Here is a 9,119-nt window from a genome sequence, read left to right as displayed (position 1 = left end):
GGGGGGTTCCCCAAATGATGGGCTGACCCAGAAGGGGCTAACGAACAAAGGGGTAGGGGAGGAATAGACCTCAATAGCCAATCACACACCCCATAGCCCCCTGGAATCACCCTACCCCCCTCAACTATCCCCCCCGGCCTTCCCCCCTCCACTGCCCAGCACCATCCACACCCTCAGGCATTCCTTGCCCTGCCCCCAGCACCGTTCAACCCCCCTCCCCGGCCCACCCACCGCGCCCACGGGAACAAAACCACCCGGCTCTCAGCCCCTTGGTTCCAAGAACTCGTTTCCTTTATTGTTTGAATTTCGCGATTGTAACTCAACAATAGTTGCCATTTTTTTGTATTTTTTTGTTCTTTTTTTTTTTAAATGATCTGCATCATCATTATTGTTATAATTCTTTTGTTGTCTTTTGTTCTGTTTAATGCACTCGACCCAAAATTGGTTTGGCATATTGAATAGAGGAAGGACGGAGCAACGGAATTCCAAGGGAGAGACGAAGAGAGCAGGGAAGAAACAAAGGGAAGAAGGAACGAGAAAGCGCAGACAGGCATTCGGCACAGGCCCTAGCGCACCAAGGAAACCGAGTTCCCCAGGGGAAGTACTTGCCCTTAGTGTGCAGCCCTGAGGATCTCACTGGCCCATGTTTTGGGGTGACGCGGGGGGCGGGGCGAGGTCACGTCTAAAGGCACAGGGACTCGTCTGGTGTTTCCAGCCAGCCAGGAAGCGCTGTGGCTCCAGGCAGGGTGGCAATGGGAACCGGGGCTGGGCAATTGGAGGAGGCACTGGGCTAGGTGCTCTTGCCAGCTTTGCCCTACTGGGTCACCTTGGGCAAGTCACCACCCTGCTCTGTGCCTCAGTTTCCCTTCCCCGCTGCTTGGCTGTTTAGCGAGTCAGGTCCTTGAGGTGTGTGTGTGGGTCCTGTTGAAGGTTTGCGTGGTGCCTGGCACAACGGGGGCCCCGATCTCAGTTGGGCTGCCGTAGATTTGATGCTCATTATTTGGTATTTGCGTGGCCCTACTCACCACCAAGTGGTGCTGCAGGCACCCTATCCGCTGGACAGGTCCCTCCCCCTCTGTGGCTGCCATGGACGGCCAATCCCAAGACCCAGGCTATGTCTAGACTGCAGGCTTCTTTCGGAAGAACCTTTTTGCAGAAGAGAGCTTCAGAAAAAACTTCTTCCAAAAGAGAGAAAGCACAAAAAAAAAGCAATCTTTTCAAAAGATCGTGTCCACACTCAATGGACGCTTTCTCGCATGTAAGCTATGATGACTATGGACGGAGTGGCCACCAGGGCACCTGTGCTTTTTCCTCTTCCTCTTCTTCTGAAAGAACTCCCTCTTCCCCATCCACACACAGCTGTTTCTGAAAGAGCTCTTTCGGAAAAAGGCTTCTTCCTCGTAGGAAGAGGATTACCAACGCCGGAAAAACCCCTCTGTTCTTTCGATTTACTTTTGGAAGAATGTGCTTGCAGTGTGAACGTAACTCAGGTTTTTCCGACAAAACTCTGTAGTGTAGACATACCGGCAGTTGCCAAGCTAGCAGCGCTATGCTGCAGGCACCTACTGGGCAGCTAGCGGGGATGCCGCTTCCTCTCCAGCTAACCGCAGCCCATGAGAAGGGGTAACATGATGGGGGTTGGGCCAAAGAGGGGTGTGACGGGAAAGGGGGGAGCTAAACCCACTGAACTTGGCACAGGGATCATGTGCTCATGAGGGCAACCTTTTACTAGCTCCCAGCTGGGAGCGCTGTACCCTCAGTTCAAGGTGGGGCGGGGGTACCAGAAGGGCCCCAGATTGGCCCCCATGGGTGCCTGGCCATGTGGTGCAACTAAATACCCCTCCCACTCCTGCATGCCATCTCCTGGTGGGGGGAGGTTTGGAGAAGCCTTGCCCAGAGGCAATGGCATCTCTCTCAACCCTGCTGCAATGCAGTGGTGCCTGCACCACTGCCCCCTACTGGGGATGTAGAATTTGCACAGGTGGCTTTGGGCTCAGCAGGTGGTGGGTTCTAATCCGTGCTATGGCTGGTGGGGCTGTGGATTCTGTGGGGCTCCAGCTGCCCCATCCCAGCTTGGCCCATGACCCCATGGGAAACTGAATCACCAAATAAGCACATCTTCTTAGCCATTGGCTAGCAGTTAGCCAATCACAGAGGAGATCTTTCACCGGAAGGAGGAGCCCCAGACTTCTCATTGGTGGGTGGAGCTGGAAGCTGATTGGAGAGTTTGAAGCTCTGCCTTCCAAATAAATAGAGGTATTTGAGGGGATGGCTCTGGGAAGCTCATTCGGTGCTGGGGAGGTCTGCAGAGCCCCCTCCCCCCCGCTTCTCTGCCCAAAATGTGCTACATGAGCCTGGGGTGGTTCTGTGGCTCTCTGGGTTCAACTGCAGCAGAGGGCTGGGGAGGGGGTTTGGAGCACGGGTGGAGGGGACAGGATGGACGGAGAGGAGAGGAGGGAGGGATCCTGCCCCTGCATTAAGGGGGCTGGAGCTGGGAGTTTGCTGAATCCCCAAGTTTTGGGGGGGGGAGAGCTCCCCGCGCCTGGGACCAGCAGGAGAGGGAGCTCAAAAGGCCGCGGACACCCCTTGAACTGGGCCGAGAGATTCCCCCGCACAGTGAGTGTCCGGCAGGAGCTACCACCCATGAATTCTAAGGCTGGCGGGTGTGGGGCCTACGGGGAGAGGTGAGGAGGCTGCTGAAGGGAGGTCACCCCCAAAGATCCACCTCTCGTACGCTGCCCCCATCTCCCTGGGAAGGGCTAAATGCCCCCCCCCCCACACAAAGGAGAAGAGCCGTGTGCAAAGAGAGACAGCAAGATTCAAACCACCAGAGCCCAGGCAAGGCCTGTCCCTGGCCATAGACCCCCCACCCCCCTCCCGGCCCCCTTCAGAGCTGGCTCCTCAGTGTGTGTGTGTGTGGAGGGGGGCAGATAATGGGCCCCAGCCCAGCCCATGCTGCTGGCATCACTGGGACTTCGGCCAGAGACGTCACCCCAGAGCGCCTGCTCCCCCAGGCCCCATGGCGGATAAATGCCACTGAGGGTCAGCAGGGAGCTGTTAAAGTCCCTGCCCGCCACTAGGGGGCGATGTGGTGACATGCACTGAGCTGGGGAATTGCAGGAGCCCTACTGAAAGAGGCCCCCAGGTACAGCCCCACCCAGGGATGGGGAGCTGGGGCCACCCCCCACGAGCAGCCAAGGGTCCCCCAGGCATCAGAAAAACCTAAAGAAGGGGGGAGGGGAGGTACTGAGTTGCTTCCAGGGCTGGATAGGAAGGCATGTTAGTCATCCTCACAGAAAATACAACGGCACCCCTGGCATCCTACCCCTCCCCGCACGGAGACAGGACTATTCCCCAGTGATACCCAGCCGCTGGGAGCCTTCTCGCGGAGACAGGACTGAACCCCCGCGACACACCAACCCTGGGAACCTCCTTCCCCGCACTGACACAAGCCCCCTGCAGCACCCCAGCCCTGGGCCTCCCTGTACCAACACTCAACTGTGACCCCTGCAACACACCAGCCCTCAGACACCCCCTCCCTGCCATAGACACACAACGTCATCCCTTGCAATAACCAGTCTTGTCTTGTCCCCTCGCACGGACACACGACTGCACCCCCTTCGATACCCCAGTCCTGTCCCCTTGCATGGACACACGACTGCACCCCCTACGATTCCCCAGTCCTGTCCCCTCGCACGGACACACGACTGCACCCCCTTCGATACTCCAGTCCTGTCCCCTCGCATGGACACACGACTGCACCCTCTGTGATTCCCCAGTCCTGTCCCCTCGCACGGACACACGACTGCACCCCCTTCGTTACTCCAGTCCTGTCCCCTCGCACGGACACACGACTGCACCCCCTTCGATACTCCAGTCCTGTCCCCTCGCATGGACACACGACTGCACCCTCTGTGATTCCCCAGTCCTGTCCCCTCGCATGGACACACGACTGCACCCTCTGTGATTCCCCAGTCCTGTCCCCTCGCACGGACACACGACTGCACCCCCTTCGATACCCCAGTCTTGTCCCCTCGCATGGACACACGACTGCACCCTCTGTGATTCCCCAGTCCTGGGACCTTCCCCCTGCACCAACACATGACTGCACCCCTTGGAACATCCTGCATGGAGACAGAGAACAGTGACTCTGGGCCTGGGCTCTCTGGAGAGGGCACGTTAGGGGCCCATCACTGCCCTGTCTGGGCTCCTGCCCACAAATAGCTTTCAGCTCTGTGGCAGGGAAGCCCTTTGGCCAGAGCAGCTCTGAGCCCCTGGCCGCTAGCCCGGCGTGTGCCCCTCCTGGAGGGCAGCAGTGTGCACTGGGGCGATCAAAGCTGGGGTCATGCAGTAATTCAGCCACTGCTAAGGGAGCTCAGTTCCAAGGCACCCAGCACTGGGCTGTGCTCCTCTCACCCTCGCGATAACCTGCCAACCCGAGGCCCATTGGCAGCTCCCGGGCCCGCCAGGCCCTCGCTCCGATGGGTCTGTCTTTGGTTTTGGGGCGGGCGAGGCTTGCCGAGGGCTGCTCCTTGGAGGAGGAACCGGGAGGTGCAGCCGGGAGGGAATAAGGCTGTTCGGTTTGCCTGGTTGTGGGGCGGGGGTTTAAGCCGAGGAATTTCCAACCCCCCAAACCGGCAGTGCAGAGTTCACCCCTCCCCCCGAACGGATCCAGCCACTGAACCCAAGAGAGCAGCATCCCACGGAGCCAAGCTCAGCAGCGACACGGCCGCCAGCCGATGCCCCCGGGAAAACAACCTGCTGCTTCAACAGCCCCTGGCACCTGGAAAACCCACCGGCCACCAGGGCTGAGCCCGGCCCAGCTCCTGGCCTCACTGCACGCGTGAGAGGGAAGGGCAGATGCGTGATCCCAGGGGAAGGCAGGAATGTCCCGGAGCTGTACAGGGGAGGTAGCATAGGCCTGGGGTTGGAACTAGAGTCCAGGCCGGCTCCCAGCTGCAGGGGACGGGGAGGGGGGAGAAATTGATGGGGCAGTTCCCATTGGGGGATAACTCTTCTCAGTGCAATGGAAGCCGGAGCTGGCCTCAGGCCAAGGCCCAGGTGGGCAGGAGAAGCTGTGTGGTGTCGTCCCAGGAGTGCAGAGGCACTGTGCAGAAGTGCCCCTATTCCAGCCCCTCGGCTCCCGCTCTGCTGAGCCCAGGGCTCCGGCTGGGCATGGAACAAAAGGAAGCAGCGGGGGCTGGGGCATGAGCCGGCTCAGTAATCGGTTGCTGAATAAAACACTCAAATATCTCAGGCAGCTCCATGGACTCTAGGGCAAGTTGCAGTATTTGGGGGAGGGGGGAGGGGTTCGTGACTTGGCCTACAGCTCCAGTGGAGCCACTGAAGCAGCCCCTGGTGTCCCAGTTTCCCGAACCCCCTGAATGTCACGGGCACTCAGATCTCAGCAATGGCTCTGGGGGTCAAGGGGTGGGTGCTCTGCATGGGGGAAGGGCAATGACATTGCTGGACGGTCCATCTACCCCCACTGAAGACTAGAGATGGAAAGAGTCTTTCAGGGCCTATCCAGCCCTGTGCTGGCCTAGTGTCTGGCCAGGGCAACACTGTAAAATCACCCACTTTTCACCTCCTCCCTACTGTGCAATGCAGGCAGTTACTGGTCACTATGAGTAGAAGCTTGAATTTCCTCATTGCCCCAAGCTCCTTAGCTACGTGCCCAGCAGGGTATCAGTAAGCACAGCTACATGGACACCAATGGAGGAACATCTAACCGTGCCAGCAAGGGATCCTGCCCCTGATGTCTCCACGCTTCAATCTAATTTCTAAGTTTCTAAATCCAAGCTGATGAAGCCCAGGACACTCCTAAAGCGTCCATGATCTCTCACACCTAGGCCGGGAGAAAAGGAACCAGAAAGCAAAACCCTTCTCTGCTCCATGAATCCAAACCACATGCCCACCTGCCCCTCCAACTCAACCCCGTCAAATGCCTTCCAGCCAAGAGGGATGCAAGGAAATAACCATCGACTTAAAAACCCCTGACACCCAACAGCCCCAGACAGAAAAAAGCAAAATAAACCTCAAACAATTTTCCTAACCTACAGTTACAGCATCTTTGGGTCTTACAGTAATTTTTTACCCACAATTCCACAGTGGCAGTGAGTGAGAAAATGACCGATTCATGTCAAGATGTATGAAAAAAGTACCCTATCCAGCAGGAAAAGGGAATGTTGAGAAAGTCACAGAAATGACGCATTATATGTATATATTACATAAAAATTGTGCCAAAAAGTTATTTTTTTCTTTTTTTGTTTTGATTGTAAAAATCTGCTCTTAGTTTTTGTGATCCCTTCCCTTGTCTTCATCAAAAGTGGAGGGGGTCTCCTTGTTCCCTTCACCTGCCCCCCGAACAGTCAATGGGGCTGGAGCAGAGCTCAGTATATATCTATATGTCTACAGAGATATAGATATATATTTTAAATCCAGGACACAAGCTGTTCCCTGGGACTGTGGTTGATTGGTTGTATTTTGTTTTAAATCCCCATTTCATTTTTCAAGGGATTATTCAATTCCCCTTTTTTGTTTGCTTGAAATTTCATATTTACAGCATTTCAATCTCTATCCCTGCCCGCCTCCCTCGAATTAACCAGCCCACCCTAAGCCCCACCCCCCCAGCGAAATGATGTCTTCATGTGATATTGGCTCCCATGGTCTCTCTCGGGAAGAAGAGGGTGAGAGAATTCAGAGTTGTGCTTGAAAAGGGAGAAATTTTTGTTTTTTGTTGTTTTGTCCTTTGAAAGAAAGACAAAAAAAAGTGCCATTTGGGTTTCTGTTGTTCTTTTGCTCAAAGATGATCCAGCTTATTTTTGGGGGGAAACGGTTCAAGTGTCAAAGAGTCCCCCCAAATTCTCCCCCCCTCGCATCTTGACCCAAATGGGTTCAGACAGCTGCTCCGATGAGGCACCTGACTTCTGCATGTCTTCAGAGGAGGAAATAAAAGCAGAGCAGGAAACCACAGACGGGGAAGAGCTGCAGGAGTTTCCAAACTTCCCTCCGAGCCGTAGGAAAATGGTACGTGCATCTTGACAGAAGTGGCAGCAGAAAGTGGGGACCGTGGATTCAACAATTACACCGACAGCCCGGGAAACACCCCCTCTGCTCCCGGCTTCCTCCACCAGCTCCCAGAGCAGGGCTTTGTTTGATTTCTGCGCCGGGAAGACGGGGGAAGGCCCCCAGCAAAGGAAAACAAAAACCCAAAGCAAGGACGGCCACCTCAATGCCACTTCCTCCTCCTCTGAGGCTGAGAAGGCTTTTGAAAGAAAAAAAAAAGTGCCTCTCCCCATGTCTCCTGCAGACTTTGCTGATGGTTTGGCATAAAAAAGAACGGAACTCAAATCCCTGTCGATGAATGACTTTAAGAGTCCCTTCCCCACCATGCCTCAGTTTCCCCCTGGCTGACAAATACTGGAAGGTCAGCACCGGATTCAACATAATCTCTATCCAGACCCAAAAAAACCCCACCCCCACCTCTCTCTCTAGATATAGCTCTCTCTTTATAGCTCTCTATATATCTATACATATATATTTTTTTTGGCAAAGTTCGTATAGAAGAAAGTGGAGGCCATTAGAAGATGCTCCACCTGCCCTTCTCTCTCCTGACCAATCGGATCCCTGTTTGCCATTGCCAAGGTGCACGTGGGGGAGCTGGGATGGCCTAGACGTGGGTGCCGGTGTGTGTATCTGGGGGCGTTCTCGGCCTCTGAGACAGGCCCAGTCGGCCCTTTCTCCACGGTTCTGATCTGTTTTTAACACACGTTCCAAAGAAAGTTGGTTTCCCTGCTCTGCTTCTTTGTGATCTTTTGTCCCCACAAAACAAACATAAAAAAACCAAACCCAAACTGAAGAGGCATGACCTTAAAACGCTAAAAAAAGCGAGATCCTGTCGTCCGGCCAGTGTGTTTTTCATTCCTTCCTTCCCACCCCTCCTCCCTCTTTACTTCCAAAACAAAAGCAGGAACGCCCCATTTTCCTCCTCCCGTCTCCACCAGGTGGGCAGGAGGAAGAGAACCGACACGGCCACGCTTCCCGGAGGGGATTAACACCGGCTCTTTCCGGCACATCTCCTCTTTCCCGTCCTGTGTCCTTCTCCAGCTCCCCACCCTTCTCTCTCTCAGCATCCCAGGGCAAAAATTAAAAACTCCAGGCCATGGCCCGAGGGGAGGGGCTCCTTTTGGCGAAGGTGGGATGAGGTGGGGGGAGAGGCGGCAGCTCGGGGCGGCTCCTCAGTCCGCTCCTAGCCTTCAGAGGCTGGTGACCAGCTGCATTTGACCGTCTCCCTCTGGCACTGGGCCCTCTAAGCCGGCTTGAACCAAGTAGCCGTCAGTGCTAGGTCTCCGGACCTGGTAGTAGGCTTGGAGCTGGCTGCGGGGCACCAAGGCGGGCCGGTTGGTGTAGTAGATTTCATTGATGGCTTGGGCGTGAGGGAGGATTTCCCCAACCGCCTCGGGGCTGCTGTCCGGGTAAGGGGAGTCTCTCAGGTTGGTCATACTGGTGTACAAGGAGTCCCTGTTGGGGGAAGGGGCCTGGCCGTCTCCGCCCTCGGTCAGATCGGCCGTGCAGCTCTCCGACTCCTCGAGGTCGCTCTGGTAGAGGATGGACTGAGCCCGTTGCAGCAGCAGCGGCTCCTCCAGGGCCTTGTACATGAGTTCGATCTCCAGGTTCTCCTCGTGGCTCAGGGCCGGGGCCTCGGGCGCCGCTGCCTCCTCCTCCCCGCCCCCGCTGCCACCGGAGGGGGCGGGCGGCCCCGAGGGGTTGCTGGTCTCGGCCGGGCCCAGCCCCACCGCAGGGGGCACCGGCCCCACGTGGGCCCCCTTGACCGTGCCGCCGGCCACGGTGCCCCCACGCAGGTTGTTGTGCACCAGCTCCGAGATGATCATCTTCTCGAAGGCGGCCGCGTCGCTGAGGTTGCGCCGGCAGTCGGCCATCTTGGCGCCCTCGGCCGGGAAGTCACCACTGCGGAGGGAGTAGCTGTTGTTGAAGTTGCCGTTGAGGGGCAGGGTGTCCATGCCGCAGGCGTCCCGGCTGTTGTTCAGGGGGTGCTCTGCCGGGGTGGGTGGGGGAGAGAGAGAGGCGGAGTTAGTGGGGGAGGAAGGAGGTGGGGT

General features: G+C 56.6%; 1 protein-coding gene across 7 annotated transcripts in view; it reads right to left on the bottom strand.

The window, feature by feature from the left end:
* Positions 1-268: 268 nt before the first annotated feature.
* Positions 269-9,119, bottom strand: part of ADGRL1 (adhesion G protein-coupled receptor L1) — a 103,842-nt gene continuing 94,991 nt past the window's right edge. For 6 of the 7 annotated variants that reach the window (XM_075902216.1, XM_075902219.1, XM_075902217.1 and 3 more), the window contains one exon: positions 269-9,058. In XM_075902216.1, coding sequence (XP_075758331.1) covers positions 8,259-9,058 — 800 coding nt within the window. In that variant the 3' untranslated portion in view covers positions 269-8,258. The remainder of the gene's footprint in view (positions 9,059-9,119) is intronic. The other variant, XM_075902222.1, reaches the window with a different exon arrangement.

This window comes from Pelodiscus sinensis, chromosome 19 (genome assembly GCF_049634645.1).
Source record: "Pelodiscus sinensis isolate JC-2024 chromosome 19, ASM4963464v1, whole genome shotgun sequence".
Classification (NCBI taxonomy): Eukaryota; Metazoa; Chordata; order Testudines; family Trionychidae; genus Pelodiscus; species Pelodiscus sinensis.
The sequence above is the reverse complement of the archived record's forward strand: the minus strand, read 5'-3'. Positions and strand labels throughout refer to the sequence as shown.